Raw genomic sequence first — 26,549 nt, forward strand, 5'->3', positions numbered from 1 at the left:
ACTATTTAACTTATTTATAAATGATCTGGAGAAAGCGGTAAACAATGAGGTAGCAAAATTTGCAGATGATGCTAAACTGCTTAAGATGGTTAAGACCAAAGCAGTCTGTGAAGGGCTTCAAAAAAGATCTCATCAAAATAAGTGATCGGGCAACAAAATGGCAAATTAAATTTAATGTTGATAAATGTAAAGTAATTCACATTGGAAAAAATAATCCCAATTATACATACAATGTGATGGGGACTAATTTAGCTACAACTACTCAGAGAGAGATCTTGGAGTCATTGTGGACAGTTCTCTGAAAACATCCTCTTAGTGTGCAGCGGCAGTCAAGAAAGCAAATTGAATGTTAGGAATCATTAAAAAAGGGATAGAGAATAAGACAGAAAATATCTTTATGCCTCTATATAAAACCATGGTATGCTCATATCTTGAATACTGTGTGCAGATGTGGTCACCTCATCTCAAGAAAGATATATTGGCATTGGAAATAGTTCAGAAAAGGGCAACAAAAATAAGGGGTTTGGAATGGGTCCCTATGAAGAGAAATGAAAAAGACTTAGACTTTTCAGCTTAGAAAAAAGCAGACTAAGGTGGCGGGGGGGGGGGGGAAGAGAGAGGTCTATAAAATCATGACTGGTCTGGAAAAAGTGAATAAGGAAAAATTATTTACTTATTCCCACAATATAAGAACTAGGGGTCACCAAATGAAATTAATAGGCAGGTTTGAAACAAAAGTCAGTTTTTCTTCACTCAGCGTACAGTCAACCTGTGGAACTCCTTGCCAGAGGATGTTGTGAAGACTAGAACTTTAACAGGGTTCAAAAAAGAGTTAGATAAATTCACGGAGGTTAGGTCCATCAATGACTATTAGCCAGGATGGGTAGGAATGGTGTCTCTAGCCTCTGTTTGTCTGGAAATAGATGATAGGAGAGGGATTATGTGCTGATTACCCGTTGTTGCCTCTCTCTGGTGCATCTGGTTTTGGTCACTGTCGGCAGATGGGATATTGGGCTAGATGGTCCTTTGGTTTGACCCAGTATAGCTGTTCATATGTTCTTATGTACTAGTAGTGTAAAATCTAGTAGGAAGACTAGGTTATACTTTATAACAAGACTCCTTAAAATCCTTGCCTATAAAAGCCATAATTTTGTTTTGAAACCAATTTTAGTTAAATCTCTTTAACTTCATAAAGGTCTAAATCAGAGATCCCCAAACTGTGGGGTGCAAAGGAACATTCAGAGGGTGTGATGGGCCCCAGGCCAGCTCACATGGGAGATGAGGAGAGAACGCTACCCAGGTGCACTCCACCCCCAACTCTGCTCTGACATCACCCCCAACTGCCCACTGATTGTGGCTCCTCCCTTAATGCTAGCCTTAGCCCAGCTCTGTTCCTCACCTCCAGCTGTAGTCCAACCTCAGCCCTCTTAAGCCTGTTATTTCCACTCCTCAGAGCTGCTGCTCCCACTGCTGACCCCATCCCTGTGAAAGGGAGACGGACAACAGCAGCTATGATAACGGGGGGCACTATCCTGAGAAGTTTGGGGATCACCTATCCTTTAACTATAAACCATGGTTTTCTTTTTTCTATAAATTATGTTCAGCTAGCTTACACCCCAAATTTAGATTTTACTTAAAAATATAAAGAGATGCAGAAGCTGATGACTGTAATTAGTTTTTTAATGAAAACATTGCTAATGCAAACATTGTGGATTTTTTTATTTAGTTATAACTGCCCTTGTTTTTGAGTTAGCCATTGACATAGTGCACTAGTAATGAGAAATGGAAACCTTGAGAGCAATATGTAAGTAATACGTTATATTGATTAGTCTATTTTCACAGTCTCATCAGAGTGAAACAGTGTAAACAATGATGAGTAGATGATTTTTTGAAAGTCTCTTCCAGTTTTAATAACATGAAGTACTGAAACAGATAAGGAATATTAAAATACATAGTTTCTTCATTTTGGCCATCTCCTTTTAATAATGATGATGTCGCTTTTTTCCTCCCAGGGAAAAGATGGAAACCTCTGCTACTTTTAACCTAAATACATGGGAGTAGTAACATTTGATAGAAACATCCATTTGTACTGGGAATCAGTATGACGACTGGGCAGTACACTTAATTATCTGATTGGAGGGGAAGCAATAGTGAGGGAAATAAATCTATCTAATGCCCTGATTTAGAAGCATACTTAATTTTTACATACACAAAAAGTTTGGTGGAATTCTGTGGGAATCAGGAGTATACTGTAATAAAAAACACATTCCTCCGTGTATTCAGATAATCAGATATTTGAGAGTCTGGATATTTGAGAGAGTAGGAACCATTTGGCAGCAGAGGGCCTCCCCCACAACCAGTAGCTCATGTTTCTTGCAGTTCTGGCGTTGGTCTCTGCTCTATTCCTTCCACCTGCATGGATAAGCTTTGTAGCAGAGTTAGGAGGGCTCTGCTGCTATGGCCATTAGGTAGTTCCAACTTCCTGTGCTGTGACAGGGCCAGTGACTCCTAACCAAGATTCTGCTCTGCCCTACCAAGACCAGAGCCTTCCCTGTACACTTTGCTTGCAGGAAGTGGGTGTCCCCAGAACTGTAGCTATGCAGGGTGCTCTCTGCAGCTCTGTTCTTATGGTCCGGTTCACTCACTCTCATGAAAGCAAGGATCCGGAAGGCTCCCTGCGTTGCCACAGGAGCCATTCAGCATTAGGGTGGCTTCCCATAAGTCCAGGGCTCATTTTCCTTCTCTTTGCAGTCCTGGCTGGGATGTCTCTGTTTGTTATCCAGAGCCCTTCCTTCTCCTCCAAAATGAGATGGAGTTCTGCCGTGGGTTTGTTTCTCATGCTGGGGGAAAAGGAAGGGATTTGGATAATGCGAAGGTTTGGATAATATGTTTTCAGATAAATGGGAGTATACTGTACTTGCCTCCACAAATGTTTGCAAGATCAGACCGTTAATTGAATACTAGAGTTGCCAGGTGTCTGGTATTTTCGCCTCCTGTCCAGTAAAAAAAATTCAGAAAATACTGGACACCTAAAATGTCTGGTACTTTGTGATTTTTTTCCCCCCCCCCCGGCCAGGAGGCAAAAATCCTGGGCTGTCCGGCTCAATACGGAGGCAGCTTGGCAACCCTAGTGCTTACTGAGTTCCACAGGCGAGCTATCTGGCCTGATGCAGGGAGGCAAGGTGGCGAGTGGCCACCGGCAGCCTGTTGGGGGCCAAAAAGCCTCACCACACGGTTTTTAAAGGGGCCATGGTTTTTTTGCTCAAGAAACTTTTTCCTAGCGTGGGAGTATGTGTGTTTTTTTGTTTTTTTTGTTTTTTGTTTTTTTGGTTGGTTGGTTTTTTTCGTTTTGGTATCCTTTCTGAAACCATCTGGCAACATACTGAATACATGGAGATTTTCCTCAAGCCCGAGCACCCCTGTGTATCTCAAAAGCTTGTCTCTTTCACCAGCAGACATTAGTCTAGTAAAAGATATTATAGAGACTGGTGTGTGTGGTAAGTAATATCTGGGACTGACATGACCAACACTGTGATAACTGTGCCTTGTGAGACACCAAGCAATACTTGGACAATAAAGGCATAGAAATGTAGGACTGAAAGGAACTGTGAGAAGTCATCTGGTAATTCCTCCATGTTATGGTGGGGGCTGTATTATTAAATGAAGCATTGTAGGATTTATATTAAACTGATTTGAAGACACATTAACATACACGCACCCATGTCATTTTCATTATTGCGAATGCTGCTTGATATTGCCAATGATATGCAATATTAAAACTAAATAATATTTTAAAATTTTATCTTTTAAGGCATAATTAATTGCTGCCCCAAAATAGCCAGAGTGCACTTGCTAGTTAAACTGGGTCCATAGTAGGGATGTTAAGAGCCAGGTAATTGGGTAATCATGTAGTCGATACAATGTTGTAGTCAATAAGGGAAGGTGCTCAGAAGTAGCTACCCCCTGCTGTAGCTGTACAGTTGAAAGGCTGCCAGGTGCACAAACAGCCTGGCTCCTACTACATTTAAACTGCAGACCGGCAGCGGGGGTAGCTTCTAGATCTGGTGCAAGCCAGGACTAAGATGGGCTTGCTCGGTCCCAGCTCACACTGGCCCTGTCTGGGGGGGGAATCCCAGCAGGGAAGTGGGAACCCCCATGGACAAGGGGCTGCTGTGGAGCAGCCTCTGTTCGTTGTGGTCGGAGCTGACTGTGGCAGGGGCTGCTGCCGGAGCAGTCTTTCCTGGCCTCCCATCACTGTTGCCTCTGATAGAGGAAGCAGCGGAGGGGAAACAGGGAGGCAAGCGGCATCGTAAAGACAGTGCTACAGGGAACCTGCTTTACTGCAGTACTGGTTCCTGTTTACCTGAAGTACTGGCACCTATTCCTCCCTCCCCCTCCTCCCCTTGCAGGCTTTGACTTGGAAGCAGCCAGGCTGGGAGGGCAAGGGAATGCGAGTAGTCAACTCAACTAGTCTTCTACATTAGGGATGTAAAATTTCTATTAGTTGATAAGGGCGCCTCTGCCTTTGAAGTATAGCAACAGCCCTAGAGCTGTTGCTATGCTTCAGAGGTGAAAGCGCTGTAGGAAGCACAGGGCCAGCGAAGGACTCAAGCAGTGTTTCAAAGTGGAGCCCCTACTACTAACTCATTATACACTCATGAATTGTTGCTAATTTGTTATTGGTGAATGGTGCTGATTGGTTAAATTACTGCTGATGTCTCCTTAGTCCCAAATAAGAGTTAACTTATCTGTTGAGCTGACCCTGCTTATAACTTATAAAATCACTAGAAAGACTTACTTATTGCTCAGGTCCGAGTGGGGGACAGGTATGTGTGTGTGCAGGAGTTAGGGCAGAGGCTTGGGAATATGAGGGACTATGGGTAGGAGGCTGAGGGTGTGGAGGGTGCAAGAGTCTGGACTGGGGAGGGGCTCAAGGCAGGAGCTGGGGGGTGCAGGAGTCAGAGCTGGGGTTGGGGGGGCTCAGAGCAGGGGGTAGGGGTGGCTTGAGGCTGCTCTCTGGGGATGGTGGGAGGCATACAGCCTTCCCACTGGCTGCTCACTGGGGCTGGGGTGGGGTACATAGTCCGCCTGTTAACTGCTCCTGTGTGATCATTCTGAAGTATAACAGTTGGTACCACACCCCTCCTTTTCCATTGCAAAACAATCATTCCACGAACATCTCATTGTCCCACCATAACCATTCTGACCTTGCTAAGAATAAATACACATAAATGCAGGAAAAGTCAGAGAGTTTTAAAATACAACAAATGGTCTGGTAGCACTTTATAGACTAACAAAACATGTAGATGGTATCATGAACTTTTGTGGGCAAGGTCCACTTCTTTAGATGACCATCTGTGCCCACCAAAGCTCATGATACCATCTACATGTTTTGTTAAGTCTATAAAGTGCTATCAGACCATTATTTGTTTTTTTTTTTCTGTAACTGACTAACTCGGCTACCCACTGAACATTTAAAATACAAAGAAATACATTTGCCTCAAAATATTATTAAATTAATAGGTATTGAAACAAATAGCTGCATTTGAACAATTATAGTAAATATAACATCTATTTTAATATATAATATTATCTAAGCCAGGGTGGGCAATAATTTTTTGCCACTCCAGAAGGGTCGGAGCCTCAAGCAGAAGAGGTGGGGCCAGAATGCTTCCCTGCCCACAGAACATGATTGGTCTGGGAGTGGGGGAGCCCCCCCCTGCCCCCGGGCTCCACCTAGGCACCCATGCCCCTGGCGGTGGGAGTAGACTTCCCATGCTTCCCCACCTCCAGCCCAATCAGGGCATGGGGGTGGGGAGCATGCGAAGCCTCCTTCTGCCCTGCCAGGAGCATGTGGTGCTTCTAAGTGCCACGTGCTCCTTGCAGGGCGGGGGCTGAGCAGAGGAAACTTCTCACACTCTCCTGCCCCCAGGCCAGTCAGGGCTTGGGGCCTGTGGAGCATGCAAAGTTTCCTCCTGCTCTGCCAGGAACGCATGGTGCTTCAAAGTGCCTCATGCTCCTGGCAGGGTGGAGGAAACTTCTCCTGGGGGCAGGGGAGCAGCAAGGCCTCCATGGGCCAGATCAACCTTCTTGCAGAGGCCCTTTTGTGCACCCTTAATTTAAGCTAAGTAGGATTCAAATTTTAAAATATTACACCAGTCCTCTTGCTTCAAGCCACAAATAAGTCTTCACTAAGGCCATGTCTACACTAGGAAACTATTTTTAAATAACTAAATTCAGCTTAAAAACTTCCAATTAAAGAAAAACAAAATAGCATTTTCCCACTACGAAGAAACCTTGAAATTAATCTGAGGCAAGCTCTGTTGATGTGGACGTGCTACCTTGACTTTGAGCCTCAAGAAGCATTGGGGAGTAATTAGTTAGAATTACTCTGGGGAGCAGTTACTTCAAAATAGTGGCACCGGAGCATCCATACTAACACTATTTTGAAATTAGCATTATTCCCTGAGAAAAGCAGAAGTACAGCTGAAGCAGCCCCTTATTTTGAAATATCGGGCTTGGTAGTGTGGAGACTCTGCTTATAAATTCGACCACAGGGAGGTTATTTCGAAATAAAGCACTAGTATAGACCCGAACTTAGGCTGAGGAAGAAATTTTCACTATAGAATAATACTGGTCTCTGTCATGGTCAGTTTTGTATGGCAGTTTTTGAGTTAGTATATTGCAAAAATATTTACAAGTTTTTCACATAAATATTGTATTCCTCTTCCCCCCTAGGATCTGACAAATTACAGCCTCTCTCCGAGTTACGAACCAAACACTTGGCTGTAACTCGATCTGTTCGTAACTCGGACCCCATTGAGTTACATGCGACCGCGCTGTTCGTAAGCGTGTAACTCGGGGACCGCTCCGTGGGAGTTTTGGTCATAAGTGCGAACGGTCGTAACTCGACCGCTCGCAACTCGGGGAGCGGCTGTAAACTGAACATCTGAGTTACATCTGGTCAATAAGGCAATGATTTACAAAGTGGTGAAATAGTTATCAGATTGTAAATGTAGTAGTCTTTATTCTGGTGAAATTTTTCATTTCTTGGTGGCAGATAAGTAGAAATTTGATTTCACAATCTGTCTGAAAGACATTTGATAGTTATTTGTCTTTTTCTTCCAGAGAACTTTCAGATTAAAAGGATAGTTTTGTCAGTAAAGCCCTGGGATCATGTTTGGGCTCATGAAGTCTCAGGGTTTTCCTGGCTGACACACTGAGCAAGTCTGTTAATTTCACTATGCTTTCATTCTCCATTAGTATTCCCTCTAAGGTGTGCACCTGCATGGGCACACACCAAAACTTTGCATCCTGCCCTTCTCCTCAGCAGAGTCATGCCGTGGCTGCTCAGCTACTCTGGGGCGTGGCCAGTGGTGGGTGGTTTTCCTGCCCCAGGAGCAGCAGGGCAGCCACCATGGGACCCTGGCCCTAGCATCAACCCTTCCCCAGGGCTGGAGCTGTGTGGGCCACATGTTGAGCGGCAGCTGCTCTGGTGACCGGGGCCTGAGCCACATGTCTGGTGGCAGGAACCAGAGCTGTGTGTCGAATGCTCCGGCGGCCCCAGCTGAAGCCATAACTGCAGCCATGCATCAGGCAGGCACCTACTGGCCAGCTGCAAGTCCAGGCAAGGTCCTCCACCAGCTGCAGTGGGGCAGGCAACACTCCCGGGGCTGGGAAGGTGCCAGTGAGCAGTGCCCAGCTTATGAGCAAGACGGGATATGGGGCAGGCTGCGAGAAGTGGGCACTGTGCCAGAGACTTGCAGGGAACTTCCCTCCCTGCCCCTGAGGGAGCAGCCAGCAGTGGTACGGGGTGAGTGGGGAGCCTCATATGGCCCTGCAAAGCCAGCAGGGGATGTGCCTGTAGGCGTAGGGAGATGGCCATGCAATGGGATTCCAATTTAAAAAAAACCAAAATCGCATGTTCCCACTACAAGGAAGCATTGAAATTAGTCTGAGTAGGCAGGCAGGGTGCGTGGTTGCCTTACCCTGCAACTGTCTCTGTTTCACTGTGTGAGGCCCTGCTGCAGTCATGGCAGGCAATGGGAAATGGGGGGGGCCCCACAGGCAAGTGGGTGTCAAACCCCTTGAAGTAGCATCAGTCAAGGGATCCCTGCACAGGCTCCGCCCCAAACACCCCTCCAGATGTGTGGGGTGAAGAAGATGGAGGCATAGGCAGGGCAATAGCTAAGAAAGTTACGTTGTAGTAGGGCCTGCTGCTGCTGCCTGCTTCTGCTTGATCTGTATCTCTTTCAAGGGGAGGCTTCTTCCCAGCTTCCAGGTACACAGGGAGGAATGGGGGAGCCCAGGTCTGCTGCAGAGAGCAGGAAAAGATCTGAGAGGGGTGCTGGCTGCAGACCTTAAATGGAAAGCGATGGACTGATCCCCGAAGGACACAACTGCATATAGAAAGTTTGTGTGGAGCGGGGACACAGTATAGGTTGCTGCTGCTGCTCCAGTATTTTAATCAGGACGGCTTGGGAGCTGCTTTGAAAGGAGGAAAAATATAGTCAAGGTCTATCCTAAGGGAAATGGGTGGGAGTTTAGCTGATGTTGCTGCAGCAGTCCCACGGGGCTGATAGAGGTAATCATTCCAAGGGCTGTGGGCTACAACTTTTTCCCAAAGTGTGTCTAATGGGAAGGGAAAAGTCTAGCAGACTTTTGAAACTCACTGAGAATGAAAAATTTCCTGCTTTGTTTTGGGCTTTTTTTCTAGCTTGAATAAGATTTTTTTTCAGAAACGTTGATGCCAAGATTAAATCACATCTGCAGCAGAAATATAAAATCGCAGGGGTTGTCAGTAAGCAGATTGCAGGACAAATATACAATACGTTGGCACTTAGGGTCAGCCATAATAATAATGATGCGTGGGGGAAAGGGCTGTTTTAGTATTCTTTCTTCCATAATATACATGTACACACACAAAATATATGATATTTGTTAGTAACTGGTGGGTGCAACGGTGGCACACATCCAAACATGACCTCAGTATTGGTGCACAAGACAAAACTCACTCTGTTCATAGATGGAAAATCTTAGAGGGATCACTGTTCTCAATCTGTGAAATGGAGATAATCTCACAGTGTGTTGTGGGGATCAACTTACTAATGTGTCTGAAGCTTTCAGATACTTCAGTAGCCAAATAGACCTATTAAGTACCTATATACATAAATACCACAAAGGATACTAAAAAGTAAGGATGTTAAATATCGAGTAATTTACTAGTTGAATAGTCGATAGGCACATCTGCATTCTTCCTTTGCAATGTACAAGAACCCCCGCTAGGGCTCTTGTACATTGCAAAGCAGGAATGCAGGACACCACGTGCAGCCTGGAGCCAGCAGGAAGTCCCGCTGACTCTGGGCTGCACGCTGGTATACCAGCTTTGAAATGTACAAGAGTGACCAGCGGGGGCTATTGCGCATTTCAAAGCGGAAGCACTCTCATGGAGCCTGGGTCAGAGCCCTCCACTTCACTGCCACTTTGAAATGCCACGTGGAGCAGCTGACCCCAGGCTCCATGTGGCACTGCTTTCAAACGCCGAGGTGGAGGGAATCGACTAGTCGATTCGACTATCCCATAAGCATTTGCTTATCGGATAATTGACTAGTCCGTAACATCCTTATTAACAAGGGTTAATAAAAAAGTAGGAATTTCATTTTACTTGAAATAATGTGGAGTGATCATAATAGAAACAATAGATCTGAGTTAAGGATTTAGCATGTTTCATAATTTTCTCTTTTTAGTATTTTACTGAAATAAGAAGATTAGGAAGTTGTCCATTGACAGATACTAGAGTTTTACAGAAATGTCAAAGGAATATTTTGGAATGTGTAGATTCATGAAAAGACTTTATCAGTTATGATTTGATTAGCTAAGTTATAGAGGAGTTTTTATGAGATGAGATTTATGAGCATTTCAATTCATAGTGGTTTCAGTGATCCACCAGTTATAGAACGTATACTTAAAAATTACACGTATATTATTGATATTGTATATTTTGAATTTAGATTGTAAACTCTTTGGGACAGGGAGAGTATCTAATATGTTAGTAAATAAGTTTAAAGTATGTAATTTAGCACTGATATATTCATTCATTCTTCTTTCAGGACTTCTATAATCCAGGACTATTACTGATGAAATGACATTGCAGGAGGCTATTGCTGCACTGCATTTTTCGGATGAAACCCAGTTACTTTTTGTGGAGTGGGTAAAACCCCATAATTGCTTATTTACATGTGTAGATCACTGCGTTACTGTGTTAGTCACTGTCTCTATGCAGCAATGACAAGATTGGAAGAAGCAAATAGAGAAGTGAACATGCATTCATCAGTCCGATATCTTGGCTATTTAGCCAGGATCAACTTATTGGTTGCTATATGTCTGGGCCTTTATGTCAGGTGGGAGAAGACTGCAGATGCACTAATACTGGTAATCTTTATCCTGGGACTTTTTGTTCTTGGAATTGCCAGCATACTTTATTATTATTTTTCAATGGAAGCAGCGAGTTTGTCTCTCTCCAATCTTTGGTTTGGATTCTTGCTTGGCCTCCTCTGTTTTCTTGATAATTCGTCTTTTAAAAGCGATGTGAAAGAAGAAGCAACCAAATACTTGCTCCTTACTTCCATAGTTATAAGGATATTGTATGCTTTGGTGGAGAGGATTTGCGGCTGTGTCCATCATCGACCGACTCTGCTGACAACAGTTGAATTTCTGGAGCTGGTTGGATTTGCCATTGCAAGCACAACTATGTTGGTTGAAAAATCCATAAGTATCATCTTGTTAGTTGTGGCTTTGGCCATGCTGATTATTGACTTGCGGATGAAGTCTTTCTTGGCAATTCCAAATTTGGCAATTTTTGGAGCTCTAGCATCTTTATTGTTTTTTCCGTCCCTCAACATTCCCACAAACCCATTTGCCTTGTCCTGTTTCTTTAGTTGCCTGATTTCAGACCCTCTTCTTGATGTCTACTTCAGTGGACTTTCAGTTACTGAACGATGGAAGCCCTATTTGTACCGCGGTAGAATTTGCAGAAGGCTTTCGGTTATCTCTGTTGGAGTAATTGAACTTATCTTTTTTGTTCTAGCAGCATTTAAATTAGGCGACTTGGGTCTCTGGTACTTTATTATACCTGGTTTTTCCATTTTTGGAATTTTCTGGATGATCTGCCACATTATTTTTCTTATAACTCTTTGGGGATTTCATACAAAATTAAATGACTGCCATAAAGTCTATTATACCCACAGGGCAGAGAATAATAGCCTTGATCGTGTCATGGCTTCTAAAGGAATGCGTCATTTTTGTTTAATTTCAGAGCAACTAGTATTTTTCAGTCTCCTTGCAACTGCAGTTTTGGGTTCAGTAACTTGGCAGGTAATAAATTATATTTATCTCTTTCCGTCCTGATATTATAAATAACTCTTTTATGTCATTTATGATATGTAATATTAGGGCCCTATTAAACTCACAGCCGTGAAAATCACATTCTGGACTGTGAGATCAAACCTCCTGTTTGAAATGTGGCTAGTGGAGGGTAGGAATTTTGTGAAGTGCTGAAACCACTTTTATCCTATCTTTCTTAAAATCTTAGGGTGCATTACATGGTAAATATGATGCTACTTTAAAGTATCTTGATTTTTCATTTGAGAATTATGAACAGTTTCTGTGATTCAAGTTAATCTGAGATGGCTATCTTAGCTATATTTATTCTTGAAAATAAGTAAAACAGTTCTGCAGTTGCACATTTTCAGGTATCTGTAATGCAGAAGAAGCATGCTTTACACTTGTATCCTGAATATTTAGTGCATGTGAAAGTTCATGAGAACCAAACAGGCCTATTTCTCTTAAGATCTTGGCATTTATTTTCATGTAAGTTAGTAGAAATTGGAAAGTCTTTATTTCGGTAGGGACCAATTAATTAGATGTAAATCACTTCTATCTGGCAGAGGAAATGTGAACTTGTTTATTCAGCTGGGGAAGGAATAACTTCAATATGAAAGGGGAATCAAATAGATCTTCCCATTTAGAAAATCCAGGTCATTCTAGTGATGAATTGAAGCAAGGAGAAATTTACAATCATTTATATTTTATTAAGTAACCAGTAAATTAGTCTAAAATTACAATACATGTATCATCTACTAAAAATATCTGTCTCTTGATGGATTAGCATGAGCTGTCCCCAAAAGGCCCATGTGCTTCTGTTCACTAATTTATGTAACAGCAAAGTATGATCAAACATCACTTATAGTTTCCAGTGATTTTTGTTACTTTGGGGGGTTTGAGTAATTTCATATGATGAATGAAATTGCATTTAATGTTGTTGGCCAGTTAGAATAACTTATAACCATTTTTTTGAGCTACTGCATGATGAACAGGGTGCAGCTTTCAGGTAGGGCATGTTGCAATAGTTTACTTTGCTTCTGAAAGGAATCCTGAGGTAACTAAAGGAAAAAAAAGACATTCTTGATGACTTTTTATTTGAGTATCCAGGAACAATAAGTTTGTTGAAGATCTACTTGCCTATAAAATCTTTAGGGTCTGTTCCTGCACAAACTTACACTTGAGAAACTTTAGTCCCACTTCACACAGTTCCTGTGACTTCAATAGAATTTATTCACATGAGTAACTTTACGCATGTAAGTGTGCACGTAATTGGATCCTTAGATTCATGGCCAGACTAGAACATGCAGGTGATTGATTCAGATAATCTCACTTATAGTAATCCACAAAATGATGACTAAATTCTAGACAACCTTATGTGTCTGGGAGTCCTGGGAAGATCTTTTATCAGAAACTCTTGAATATGTAGGTCAAACATTGCCATTTGTTCTATCCCAAAGGCAAAAGATTGCTCTTCAGAATATTTCTGAGTTTGAGATAAATTCATTCTTTCTAGGAATAATATTTAATACTATCAGGATTCAGAAATAAATTCCCTCAGAGAAAGAGAGATCTTTGCATCATTCTGCAAGCTAATCGCTACTCACTTCGTAGTCCAAATAAAAAAATGTTTCTCCCAAAAGATTTGAGTATACACTGCTATAGTTAATTTAGTTCTAGAAATATGAAACTTGTTTTTACGAGATGTACTACAAGGCTCTGAATAGTACATTACAAGGTAGTCAAATAAAGCTAAGTTTTCATTTCTGAAATAATGAAACAAAATACACTGTGCTACATTATTCTTAAGCATTTATTAATTTATTCATTTAAATTGCACTGTGTCTTCCAGTCTAGTGTGAATTAGTGAGATTGTACTGTTTGTGTGCGCATGTGTTTCACTTTCAACCACTCTTGAAAAACTGTCATGAAAACTTAGTATAAAAACCTCGCTTTCCAATTACCTTGAGAGTAATAAAGATTTTGTGATATTGTACTTAACGCTTCAAAATACATTACTCTTCTGGTCTAAGTTGTTGAGTTTGCAAAGCTAGACTATATACATGTTTACAAGTTTGGGTTCTATTGCATTAAATTGTCTATTAACTAGCTGTTTTATATGTGATTCATGTTTCTGTTCTTCTTTAACTTCATTTTTTTCCTATTATATATTTTAGTGTATCTTTCCCTCTGGCTTTTTTAGTGTCATTGGTTCCTTATTTTCTTCTATTCTCTAATAGTCCCTTCCTGTCTTTTTTTTCCTCGTGCACTGTGATCTCTTCTCCCCCTCATGTTTTGCCAAACCCTTACTTTACACACACACTTGGAAATTTCATCACCAATCCTCTGTCCCTCTTTCTCTGTCTTTCTCACTTTGGCTATGTCTACACTGCAGGCTTTTTGCGCCAGAACGGCAGTTCTTGCGCAGAAACTTGCAGAGTATCTACACTGCACGCGTGTTCTTGCGCAATTAAATTTACAGTAAAGCGTCAGAAGAGAGGGCTTCTTGCAGAAGAGTTATTCTTCTCTCCACGAGGAATAAGCCCTCTTTCACAAGAAGGCAGTGTGGATGGGCAACAGGGGTTTCTTGCGCAAGAAACCTCTATGGCTAAAATGGCCATCAGAGCTTTCTTGCACAAGAGTGTGTCCACACTGCCATGGACACTCTTGCACAAAAGCACATCTCTTGTGCAAAAGCACATGGCAGTGTGGATGCGCTCTTGTGCAAGACCTTTTGTGCAAGAACTCACGCGCAAAACAGTTCTTGCGCAAGAAGCCTGCAGTGTAGACGTAGCCTCTGTGTATCTCTCCTTCCTGACTTGACGCATGTGCTCTATCTCATTATTTCTTTTATAATCTATCCACTCATTCTCATTAATTTATTTCTCATTACTCCTCTTTTCCCTAAAATCGTTCTCCAGTACTTAATCCAGTTTGAGATGCCTTCTCGCTCTCCTCCTACGTCCTTGCTTCTCCTTAGTTATTGGTCAGCTCTCATAATTACTCACTACTACTCCATTTGTTTCTCTGTCCCTCTTCCCCCTCATCTACTCAGACTGCAGTCTTAGCCAGTGAGGGGCAACCTAAGTTAGAGAGTGGGCCGTTTGAGTGGCCCTCAAGATTGTTGTGATCAAAATTGCCTCTAGGTATGGGGTAGTTTTGCTAATTGTGCTTGTGTACTTAGAATTTTCAGGGTGTTCCAGCTGAACCATAGCAGCACTTCGATTGGATGTGGAAGGAGTGCATGGTTCTCACAATGTTGTATGCACCTCATTTCACATACCCTTGCTTCAAGTGTGTGTCACTGTTGTAATAATAGTAGGAAAAAACCTATGCAGATGAAAACCAGCAGAGTTTGACAACCCTGTGCCTGGACAATGGCAAACAAAATGTCTCGTGGGCCATACATAAAACCTAGTGGGCTGCAGGTTGCCCATCACTGGTTTTGTCTGTCTGCTGCAGTCCTGTAGGATTTCAGTGAGTTTTAGGGCCAGGTATTGGTTTTCTGCATCTGATAAATATCATTGTCAAGTAAAATGCTTTGAAAGTATTCCTGATGTTCTGCTTGGTACAGTCATATTATAGAGTATGATACTGAGGCAATAATACCAAAGGTGCTTTTAAAATTTCAACAAAATAGGCTGAATAATAGTTGAATTTTATATATTGGACACATTAAGCACAAATCATACAACTATACAAGTCCAACAGATCAAGACTGAAGGAAAAAGAAGAGCTGACCCAGGAAGAAAGAGTGAAATGGCATAAAGGAAGACACGTTAGTATGGTGGTGTAATAGAGGACATGACATTGAACAGAGTACTTTAGAGGGAGAGACTTGTAGAGCAGATCCCATTTGGAGTGAGAGGACTTGTAGAACAGATCTTCATGCAAGGAAGAAGAAAAAAAATAGTTAAATTTTATATTCCTGTTACATGGTGTAGTATACTGTCATCTAAGATTCTCCATCTTTTTTACCTAGGTCCCAAGTCTTGCACTTACTTATACATGTGCTTAACTTAACATGCATGATTAGCCCCATAGAAGTTGGTGGTATTCTAAGACAAGAACTTAAAAACTAATCATGTACTTAAATGTTTGCAGGATCAGGACTTTGGGGCTAAATTCAGTGCTTACCTAAAGAGGTACAAATACATTTATTTCTGGGGAAGTGATTCTCCTTCTGCTACCAGTAAAATTGGCCCAAAGACTCTTTTTAGAATGTTTAACTGTGTAATTAAGTTTGTCTTGGGCTGACTGTAGCCTATAATTATTTGCACCTGGCATTTCAGCATCAGATTAGATTTGCTCAAGTAATTTTCACAAATCACTGAGGTAAGTTTTAAAGAAAATCCTAGCTTTTTTCATTTTAATTTGTAAGTGGATTTCATAATACATAAATATATCTATTTTCTTTTTAGCCAAAGAATGGGATCTTTATGAGTGTGTTTCTGATTGTTTTACCTCTGGAGTCTATGGCTCATGGGCTTTTCCATGAACTGGGGAACTGCTTGGGAGGAACATGTGTGGGATATGCTGTTGTGATTCCCACCAACTTCTGCAGGTATAGTTGCCATGGTAAATGTTTGCATACTGCAACTTATTGTAATTAGTGCAGCTGTTAGACATAGGCAATCAAGTGGTGTAGCTTGCTTTTCAGCTATGAAATACTAGCTTAGATGTTAGATGGCTGTGTTTGAATGATTATTCTCCTTACCTATCCTTACCTTCCAAAAATAATATTTAAATACTGTGATGGGGTCAGGTCAGATAGTTATAGGAGGGTGATAGAAGTTGAGTATTGTCTCTCAGGATAAGCAGGTTGCTTTTTCCCTGGTAATTGAACAGGTGTTACTTTAGGTTAATTAGGACACCTGGGACCAATCCCGGTCCTGCTAGAACCTGTTAAAAGCCTCCCCTTCAGTTAGATAGTAGGACTTGTAAGAATTAAGCATGCTACTGCAGAGTTGAGTGGTGCAGATATTGACATATGCCAAGAGGGAGACATCACAGATACAGAGGCAAAGAGTGGAGAATCTCTGCCTAGCATGGTGAACAACCCTTCTGGGCCTTGGAGGTTTGGAGAAAAAGACCCTGGCAGAGGGGGAGAAACTAAACAGTGTGACTGACCTTCTGCCACCATGCGAGAGGGGTTACTAGAGACTGAGGCCCACTTCCCCCTCCCATCAGTGAGGCTGGGACCATAAACCCAAGGGTATGGGGAAAGTCCATGGTAGAGAATAATCCCCCAGCCGACAACTAAGGAATCATGAAACCCTCTGAAAAGGAGCTCTCCTATAATACTTACAATACAGATTTACATTCTGTATACAATTGACTTGCTTTTAAGAATGTATAAGAGGCCCCAGTTCTACAAAATGTACTACATGAAAGAGACTGCTGATTTCATGTGATGTATGTTGCAAGGTCAGGGCCTTAGATTCTGAAGTCAGTGCAGGTATTTTATGTAAAGAGACTTAATATAAGTAGGCAGTGAACTCATGCTTAGAACAACTTTATAAACTGTAAGAGAATGATTTAACTGAGTCTCATTATTGAAAATATGTAGGTGTGAGTGATTTAGGATTACTTATACATTACATATTATTTATGTATTTACAGCAATTCATATCAAAATAAAGATTGTGGCAATTTTTTTTGTTTGGTACTAATCATTTACATACTCATACAGCTACAAACCATAGCTTCTGAAGTTGAAACATTCTATTTGAATCCCATTCTTATAATTTAAAGTGCTTTATCTTGAAAATTGACACCCGAGAACTCATGGAATGCATATCTTCCATGCATATTACAGGGAAATGGGATTGCAAGTTGGATGTGTATGAAAACTGTTCAGTTTGCTATAGTTGTGGATTTAATGGGCATGGAAAAAATCACGGGATGATGGGGGACATGGCTTTATTGGAGGGAAGGGGTTGGAGTATGGTACCTTTGTTAAAGAAAGGAGTCAAATTCTTTAAAAAAAAAAAAAAAAGCTTGTGCTGTTGTTTGGTTGTTAGATACCATTAAAATCATTTGAAAATGCCATGGTTTTGAATAAATGAAGATTTTCACTGTTCAACTGTTTATCTGTACATTTAGTAATCATATAAATAGTTTTTAATGGAAGTGTTTCTCCATTAAAATCATTTCTTGGATGTATGATGGCCATTGTGCTCCTCCGTCTCATTAACTATATAAAGGGAGTCTGCAACCATGGATTATGGCTGAGGATGGGAAAAATTCTGCATTTTCATGATGCTGTACCCTCCTAACTCCACAGAAGCCCCTCAGTTGGGACTTTGAGTTTGGAGGGGACAAGTGGTTGCCTTGCTTCAGAAGTGAAGTGACTTATGCTGCTTCAAACCACAATGGTGGGGGCGGGGGAAGACTCCTGTGCAAGGTGTGGGGGCTGAGGCAGCTGTGGTCTGAGGAACACGTGAGGTATGCTGTCTAGAACAGTACTGGGGCTGAATGGTAACTTGAAAGAAATTTCTCCATGAATGCCACATGTGCTTCATAGAGATGCACAGGTCCATGGGCTTAGTGATGAAACCCTTGAGAATTAAATGACAGTTGTTCTGCAGTCTAGATGAGAGAGTCTAGTGGTTTAGTCCTCAGTTCCAAAGTGCAAACTTTAACACTAATTAATTAATCATATAATTACCAGGACAATAGTAAATTAAAACTGCTAGAGCTCCTGTGACACAATAATCCTAATAGGAGTGAATTTGACCCTGTAGTATATTGGTGCATCTTTTCCATTTAGAATGCACAATGATTTGTATTTTACTCTCTATAAAATCATCAGTGGAACAGCAACTTCATGAGCTTTGTTCTTGCAATGTTTTCAGCAGCCCATATTCTGCAGCTACCAAACTGAGGGCATAATATCCTTCTTGGTCTATTATTGTTAGGGTTTTAAAAAATTATAATAAACTTAACATTACAGAAGAAATAATCTTGCCTTTCTTGTCCTCGGCAATAATCCAGTTCCTGCAATGTGCTAAATTATTGTATGTCTGGATGTTTAGTTTATCCATGGAGAAATTGGAGTAAGGTTTTGAAAAACAGTGTGTAAGGCATTGGCAATGTTGCCCTTTCATAATAATAGTAATAATGGAGTTCAGTTAATAAGACCATTCTCTAATTGAGCAGATAAAGCAAAAGCAATATTAATATTGTATTTACTTTAATACAATTATATCAGTGCAATGTAAACCAATTTAGGGCCCATAACAGTGAGGAGATGCAGAACCAAAACTGTTTAGCCAAAAAAGGAAACTGGTATTATTTAAAATTTATTTTGAACAAAAGCAATGGAAAAATCTCCACCAAAATCACATTTCTTTTGCTTGTGGGTCTTTTTGTGTTTTGTTTTTTTCAAATGGTAGAGTCAGAATAATTCACATTTCCATCTTGCAGAGTCTGTGCATCACTACCGCCTTACCCAACTAAAAAGATTTGATACAATTCTCCATCAAACTCTTTCTTACCAGTTATTGAAGTGCATTGCTGGAAAGTGATGACTGGTGCTTTCTTCCTCCTAGTGGCTAAGCAGAGCCTTGCTAGCTTGGGAGATACAATCTTGATTCCCTTTTGTGATGTGTTTATTGACATATATGCTCTAGTGGTTTACAAAATCACTTTTAAATGCAGTTTGATTTCAAACCTTGCAGTAAGTATTTCAACGAAGTACTTAAACACTTAAATGTCAATAGTGAACAAAATATTCCACATGTAGAGAGAACTGATTTCACCAGTTGTTACAAGTATGTAATGAATACAGTAATAAAATATAACTAAATATTTTTTCTTTTTAGTCCTGATGGCCAACCAACACTTCTTCCACCTGAGCATGTGCAAGAGTTAAATTTGAGGTCTACAGGCATGCTCAATACCATCCAGACGTTTTTTGCCTATCACATGATTGAAACATATGGCTGTGATTATTCTACAAGTGGACTTTCTTTTGATACACTTCATTCTAAGCTGAAATCTTTTCTTGAACTTCGGACTGCAGATGGACCCAGACATGATACTTACGTTTTGTATTACAGTGGTCATTCCCACGGCACTGGTGAATGGGCACTAGCAGGTAACCAGTGTTTGGTGCTTTTGATAATATTTTTTCCATTGATAGAACCTACAAATAGATTACTGCTTTATTCTTAGTGAATCATATCATACTGCTATTAAAACTCAAAAAGTTTCATATATGACAGCTACACATGTGCATGTGAACAATATAGCTCTAAAAACAGGAGGTGTAAATGGCTAAAGATAACCATGTGAAGCTTTCAGATAAATGAATAAGACTTGAGTGTACTTATACATTTACGGTTTTAAGAACCACAGTAAAAATGAAAAATAAAATGCTTATGATAGCAATAACAAAGTGAAATATATGTATTAAAATGGAATGTTGAGTTCATTAAGAAGCTATATGAAACTTAATTAATTTAGAAGTCTTAAAATAAAATAGTAATCTTATCTAAATCAATTTAGTAATGCCCTGGGATTGTAGATTTTGTTCTACATTATTTATGAACTATTTAATACAAGTTTTATTGGCCAAGCTTGCAAGGCTCTACATACATTCAAATTGGTGGCATTTGTGTGAATATTTTTTGAATGCCACATCCCTTCAATTCCAAAATTTCAGGAAATATTTTAGGCATCAGTGTTAGGATATCTGTTGATTATGGGGGAAATTGCAGGACTGGAGGCAGGGAAATGAGAACATGTGATATCTCTGTTACCTGATTTAGTGGAGAGACAACTTCCAGCACCTCTCTACTCATAGTTCAAAGAACTGTTCGATGGAAGCCATTGGCTGTTGAAATTGCTCTGTTGAATTGGAGACTCAAATTAAGGTGCAGAATATAGATCCCTGTTAACATTGAGTTCTGGTTTGCACCTAAAATTTAGGTCAACCTAGCTGCATCACTCAGGTATGAGAAAAATCCACACCACTGAGAAATGTTGTTAAACTGCCTTACATCCAGTATAGAGATGTTAGAAGAATTCTTCCATCAACCTATCTTCTAACATCTCGCGAGGGAATGGATTTCCTACAGTGACAGAAAAAAACCCTTCTATTGTTGTAACATACAACATTACAACAACAGGGATGTCAACTTGTAGATGACTATATGATAAACTGATATGCCCTGGCTTATCAGACAGCAAGGGGGGGGGCATGAGCCACTCCTCTCCTCCTCCTTGCGGTGCTGCGTCATAAAGAGAGGCAGCAGCAGTGAGGGAGGTAGGTGGGAACTGCTATGCGTGGGGAGTCGGCCGCGCGTGCCCTCTCCGTAGACCCTCTCCGTAGACCCTCTTGCGGAGGCAGGGGGAGGGACAGGCAGGAGCTGATGTTGGTGGGGAGCCAGCTTAAAAGCCAGCTCTTGTCTGCCCTCCCCCAACCTTCTTGCAGTGGGTCTGGGTTTCTTCTAGGTTACCCATGAATGATTATCCTGTTGGCACAGCTCCAGTTTTTACACTCAGGCATCATATAAAGCCACACAAAGAAAAAGAGCAGACAATTAGTGTTTGTCACGAATCACTTTCATGTTCAGTTTCCCATTGCGGGATCTAGGTAAACCATGGTGTGCAGCTGAATTTCCTGCCTGATAGAACTTCTTCTAAATGCAGCCAGCTGTATAAACTGGAGGGTATTTGATAATATAATTGCGCATAGTTTATCTGAAAGTGATGTTTTGTGACAGATGGAACAGACAGCTCTTCTAATCTGTACCATCCTCTGACCTCTGAATCGGATTCATAGAAATGATGACAATGAAATGTATCTGAATGTTAACAGTAGAGAAGATAGTAACTTCTGGGGGCTTAGCCAATGATGTAGCACAGCAGTAGCACTTCAGTCTTTGTGTTATAATGATATCTTTAAAGGAGGCTTACTGTATTTATAAGCTCACTAATGATTTTTCTTCATTGTTGGAAACTTCAAGTAGCACAGTAGTGAATAAAAGAAACTGTTAATTGTTCATGCATAAAGTATGAGCAATAAAACAGCCTGGGAGGTCATGTTCACTGATTGAATTCAAAAGGCAAGAATCAGGCTATAAAACTTTCTGTGTTACTGGAGCTGTCAGTTTAACTGCCTGTGAAACTTGCCAAATGGTGAGATGCTGCTACATATCTATAGTTCTCTTCCACAGCTTGGTGTCTACCTCTGGTGTTGGCTAACCTTGACATTGTTTGAGGTCAGTGGGGTTAGCACTTTTATGTATCAGAAAGTCCTAAGTGACCTTCTTTTAGTTAGGTCCACAGTACTGCCTCATGCTGAAATACAAGAAACTCATCCATAGGCTTTGAAAATGTAAAATAGCAATGAAATACTTTTTCCTAATTTACATTTAGGACTTGTCTAAATTAGGGGAAAATTTACCACTGAAATCTCAAAATCCGATACATTGCACTGGAGCAAAGTGAGACTAGAAGAATTATAATTTACTGAATAAAGCACACCACTTTGCATCAAACCAGTGTGTAAGATTAACCTGAATTTTCAGCATTTATTTTTGTTCTCCAGATGATTCCGTCCCTGTTGATTTGAACTTTAAAATATGTACTGTAACTCCATCATTAATGTAGTTTTTCTCTGGAAATAAGATTACAAACTATAAATGCATTTTCCCCATCAAAGCTAGAGATTTGCAAACAGCAATATCATATCACATCCTTCCATGGGGGCAGGGAACTGGACTCAATGACCCCTCGAGGTCCCTTCCAGTCCTAATATTCTATGATTCTGTGATATCACATACTCTTGGGATATCGCTTGATAGTCACTATTTTAGGAGAACACTTCTTCTGACTACACAATTCTGTGGCTAATAATAAACTGCCACTGACAAGACTACTTGGAGTTCAGTTGACCAAAGAAATGGGAGATGTAGAAACTGCTCTCATTGCAACATATTCTAGCTGCTGGTGGTTATTTGATTTGTTTATTTTTATTGAATAGACTCTTTTTGTTCTTTGGACTCTGTATCAGGCATCTTACAAATGGGTGAAATAAGTACATGGGTTCAAGAAGAAATTACTGTTTGCAGCAAAATGTCTTAAAATATTCTAAAGCATCTGAGCAGAATTTTTTGGTGGAAATTGATCAAGCTGTATGAAGACAAAATAATTAAAATATTAATAGAATCAAGCAAATGTTATAAAGTAAAATCTGCTCAGATTTGAAGCTATAGTAAGTCATATTTACATCCATTTGCATTTCACACTTATGATTTATACTAAAGGATTTACCCTGCATTGCTCAGGTCCTTAGCTAAAATAATTTTTGTTTTCTTTAAATCATTGCCCTGGGGGTGGGGCTGGGAATGAGGGATTCACTATGCAGGTTGCCCAAAGGAGAGAGGACAGCCCCAGCCTTCTGTCATTGCAGCATTTTGGGGACAGGTGAGAAGTGCCTGTCTGTGGCTTCTGCAGTAGGCACAGCTGAGGGAGTGGCGCATGTCCCATTGATGAGGGACAGACGGACACATAGACAAACTCTCACACTCAGTCCTTTTCTCCACCACTGCCCCCTGCTGTCCCAATGGGGTTATAGTTGTCCTGGTTGCCATCTCTGGTCTCTTGCTTGTCTTCTTTATGGTCCTTATACAGTATAACTGTACTAACAGACCCCCTCCCTCCCCTTCCATTTTATGAGAAACAATTGCACTCCAGGCTCATCCCATTGTCCTAATAAAGCAAGGTAAGAGTTTTGTTGTAAGTTAGGATAAGAGAAAATGGCACACCAAATGTGCTGTTCTTAGCACTTTTTAGGAGAAGTTCTTGAACACACACTCACAGGTGGGCAGAAACACAAACTCTCTCAAATACGTAGTAGATTGTCACTAGAAATTCATGATTTCAAATGCAAACCTTCTCAAAGTTAGGTTATGGTGAGTTTACATGTTGATAGTAATTATTAAAGCATTAAAAGGAAATGCCACTCAGATAACTGCCTTGATTGATGAGAGTCATGTGGAAGTTTTAAAAAAAAGGCACAATTCGTTGCCACAAATCAAACACTTTTGAATGTCTGGTTTGTGTCAGTCTGTAAACATGTATTTAGAATTTACCATAAAGTTTCTTCATCAAACCAAGAAAAATAATGTATCCTTTCTGTATCCACTGCTAGTTTACTCCTGAGGAAATTCTGTGTCACTACAGTGCAGCAGAGAAATGCTCTCCCCGCCTCCTCCCCCACTCCCATTGATGCTCTCTATTTCCCTGAAGAAAATTGCTTTGCCACAGAAACCAAGACATGCTGCACAAGTGCTCACTCACCCCTCCTTGACAGCTAAGGCATGTTGCTTTGGGCAGCCAGGAGAAAGGTCAATCCCTGGGGTGAGAGGAAGTCTGAAGATCCCCTGGCCATCCACGAAGATTAGTCACAGCTAGACAATTGGGGATGGAGATGGAATTCCCTCTTTCCCTCTCCTTCACTGCACAGAGCAGCCAGGGGTGGGTCAGATCAACCCCAAAAAACTTCTCCAGGCTCCAAGAAGCTCCGTAGTGTAGGGTGAGGAGAGCATACTGAGGGATCTGAGTGAGTGGTATAGTCCAGATGCATGGGGTTAGGCAGACAAGGGTAACAGTGACCCAGCCTTCGTCTATGCACCCGAAACGCTGCCCTCAAGGAGCCGACCTAACCAGAGCCAGTGTTCCTGTAAAGCTGAGCTCTTGGGCAGCCACCAAAGAGAGATTCAAGTTCGTGATGTAAAATTCTGTTTAATCAGTTATCCAGTTAAATTTGGGTTTAACAGGTTAACCACATAAATGGGGGGTGGACAGGAGGGCCACTGTAACCAGACTGGGCTGGAGCAGCTCCCCCATTGGTTACATATAACTGGTAACCATCGCCCAGTCAGACAGATGCTTCCTGATTAACCAGTTAAGCATTCACACCCTGAATTCAGATGCCGTCCAGCTGATTAGCAGAGCACTCTCAGCCAGCAGCATGTGTTTCTCCTGGTGGTGCACATACACACATGTATTGGTGCATATAACAACATGTATTCTGCACATGGAGGGAAACAAATACCAAGCCCACCACCCTGTATCAGGAGCCTACCATATCCAGATCCCTACTCCACTGAGACCCAGTTAGCTGTCCTGACTGCCCACCAAGCCCCACTGAGCCCTAACCACTTTTACTTAGAATCCCCTGTAGAATCCCATTCCCTGTATATCCAGAACCCCACAGTGAGCCCCTGTGCATCCAGATCCCACCCTCCAAACACACACATACACACAGACTCCCGCTGAGCAGCTTTCATCCGAACACCACCACACAGGACTTTGGTACTATTGAAGAAATAATGTGCCAAAAAATTTGAAACATTTCTGCAAAGTTCTACATATTTTATTTATAACCCAGAGACACAACAATATAATTACACCATTTTCAATTATTTTGGCGACTGAATATTTCAACATACTTAGCAGCAAATTATTAAAAATTGTCTAATTCTTTTATTTTGACAAAATATGCAAAATTGTGCATAACATTAAAGTATTGTGTGCGCAGAATTCCTTTAGAGGAAAGATTATAAATGAACTGGCTTTCTTCATAATATAAAGGTGGATGCTACTTTTCCTGGCTGACATATGTTTAACAGAGTACAGATAAAATTACTTTGATGGCTTTGATCATATCTAGCAGAGCATTACATTGATTCTAGTTAGTCTGGTTTAAATTTGTGTAAATTCTCATACAACAAATATGCATATTTCAAAAGTCAAAACTACACTGCCAGGGCAGAACTACTTCCAAAATAAGATCTTCATATTTCAGCCTTGAACGTTTAATACATGAACTTGTTGCCTCCTGTCTGGTGTACTGAACGCTTTATCTTTTCTTCCAATTGAGATATATATTTTGTATATAAATTCAAAGAATTTAAACATGACTTAAGTGTATGCAGATTCCCTAGTGATAATTGTTTCTAAAGGAGGGGCATTACTAGGTTAAAATAATATCTTCTTTAAAACTCTAATTTACTTACCTATTTCTACTAATGGTGCCTTAGATTATTAAAAATCTTGTTAAAAACTAGGACAAATTTTCAGTCTGTGTCTGTAATATTGTATATCTAAATCTATATTATAGCTCCAATCTGCAAGCATGTGTATGCATTCCAGTTGATGTCATTGGAGTTTTACTCACATATGCAAATATTATCAGGATTCTTTCCTTATGCTTCTCAATAATTAGCCTGATTTTCTTAGATACTGAGTATTAACAGTACCCATTAAATTTAATGGGTTAAAAGCAATTCAAATTGTTAATAACTTTTTCTAATTAGACTGTTTTCTTCACATATAGTTTGAGCTTTCAAGGAGATGAAACTATACTGAAAGTTTTGAAGCACTACTCAGAAGTAGTTTTTGAGTTAGAGGCAGACAAACATTACATACAAATCAAAGTTTCATATCCGAGTACCTTTTGATGACCTGTAACTTAAAATCAATTTAAATTTGTGTAAACATCACTGAAACATTCTGTTGTGCTTTTAGAGTAAATATATCAATGTTCTGCATTGGAAAAGTCATTTGGACTGAGGTTGTAGGATATGACCAGGTGGCTTACTAATTCTGCTCTAAAATGGGACACGTGTAAATTTAAAACATACCCCATTCTGAAGTTTGAACTTATTAACACAAATAAAATAATGTAAACTTGAGTGCATGCTTACTGCCCCTGCTTAATGGTGGCTCTTCAAGTGCTTGCACATGTCTATTCCTTAGCACAGTTGCCAGATCTTTTCCCCCAGCATTATCCATTGAGTTGACTCCAGCTTTCTCTGTTGCCATGTGTTCATAAAGAGCCCTGCCTACCCCACTTCCCTTCACTTCCTTCTTACTGATGATGGTTGCTGGAAACCCTCATTGCTCAAGTACTTCATCTCTTAGTGGTTTTCTTCAGTTGTTAGTGTAAATAGCTGTAGTTTATTAGTTAGAGATTAGTTGTTAGTTTTAGGACATAAGTGTTTTAGATAACCCTGATAACCCAAGTGCAGATGTATCTGCTTTCCTGGTACTAGGGCATACCTTGGTTGTAGGGTTTCAAGCCCTACGCATCCTGTTTCAAGTGTCTGGAGACATTCATTGGAAAGACCACTGTCAGCAGGGATTTTGATTCC

At 40.7% G+C, this 26,549-nt stretch overlaps 1 protein-coding gene across 3 annotated transcripts in view; it reads left to right on the forward strand.

The window, feature by feature from the left end:
• The window catches only part of TMEM168 (transmembrane protein 168), a 34,361-nt gene that overhangs the window by 2,363 nt on the left and 5,449 nt on the right, over positions 1-26,549 (forward strand). For 2 of the 3 annotated variants that reach the window (XM_006122519.4, XM_006122520.4), the window contains exons 2-4: positions 10,110-11,373; positions 15,801-15,943; positions 19,206-19,480. In XM_006122519.4, coding sequence (XP_006122581.1) covers positions 10,237-11,373; positions 15,801-15,943; positions 19,206-19,480 — 1,555 coding nt within the window. In that variant the 5' untranslated portion in view covers positions 10,110-10,236. The remainder of the gene's footprint in view (positions 1-10,109; positions 11,374-15,800; positions 15,944-19,205; positions 19,481-26,549) is intronic. The other variant, XM_075929602.1, reaches the window with a different exon arrangement.

Source organism: Pelodiscus sinensis, chromosome 1 (genome assembly GCF_049634645.1).
Source record: "Pelodiscus sinensis isolate JC-2024 chromosome 1, ASM4963464v1, whole genome shotgun sequence".
Classification (NCBI taxonomy): domain Eukaryota; kingdom Metazoa; phylum Chordata; order Testudines; family Trionychidae; genus Pelodiscus; species Pelodiscus sinensis.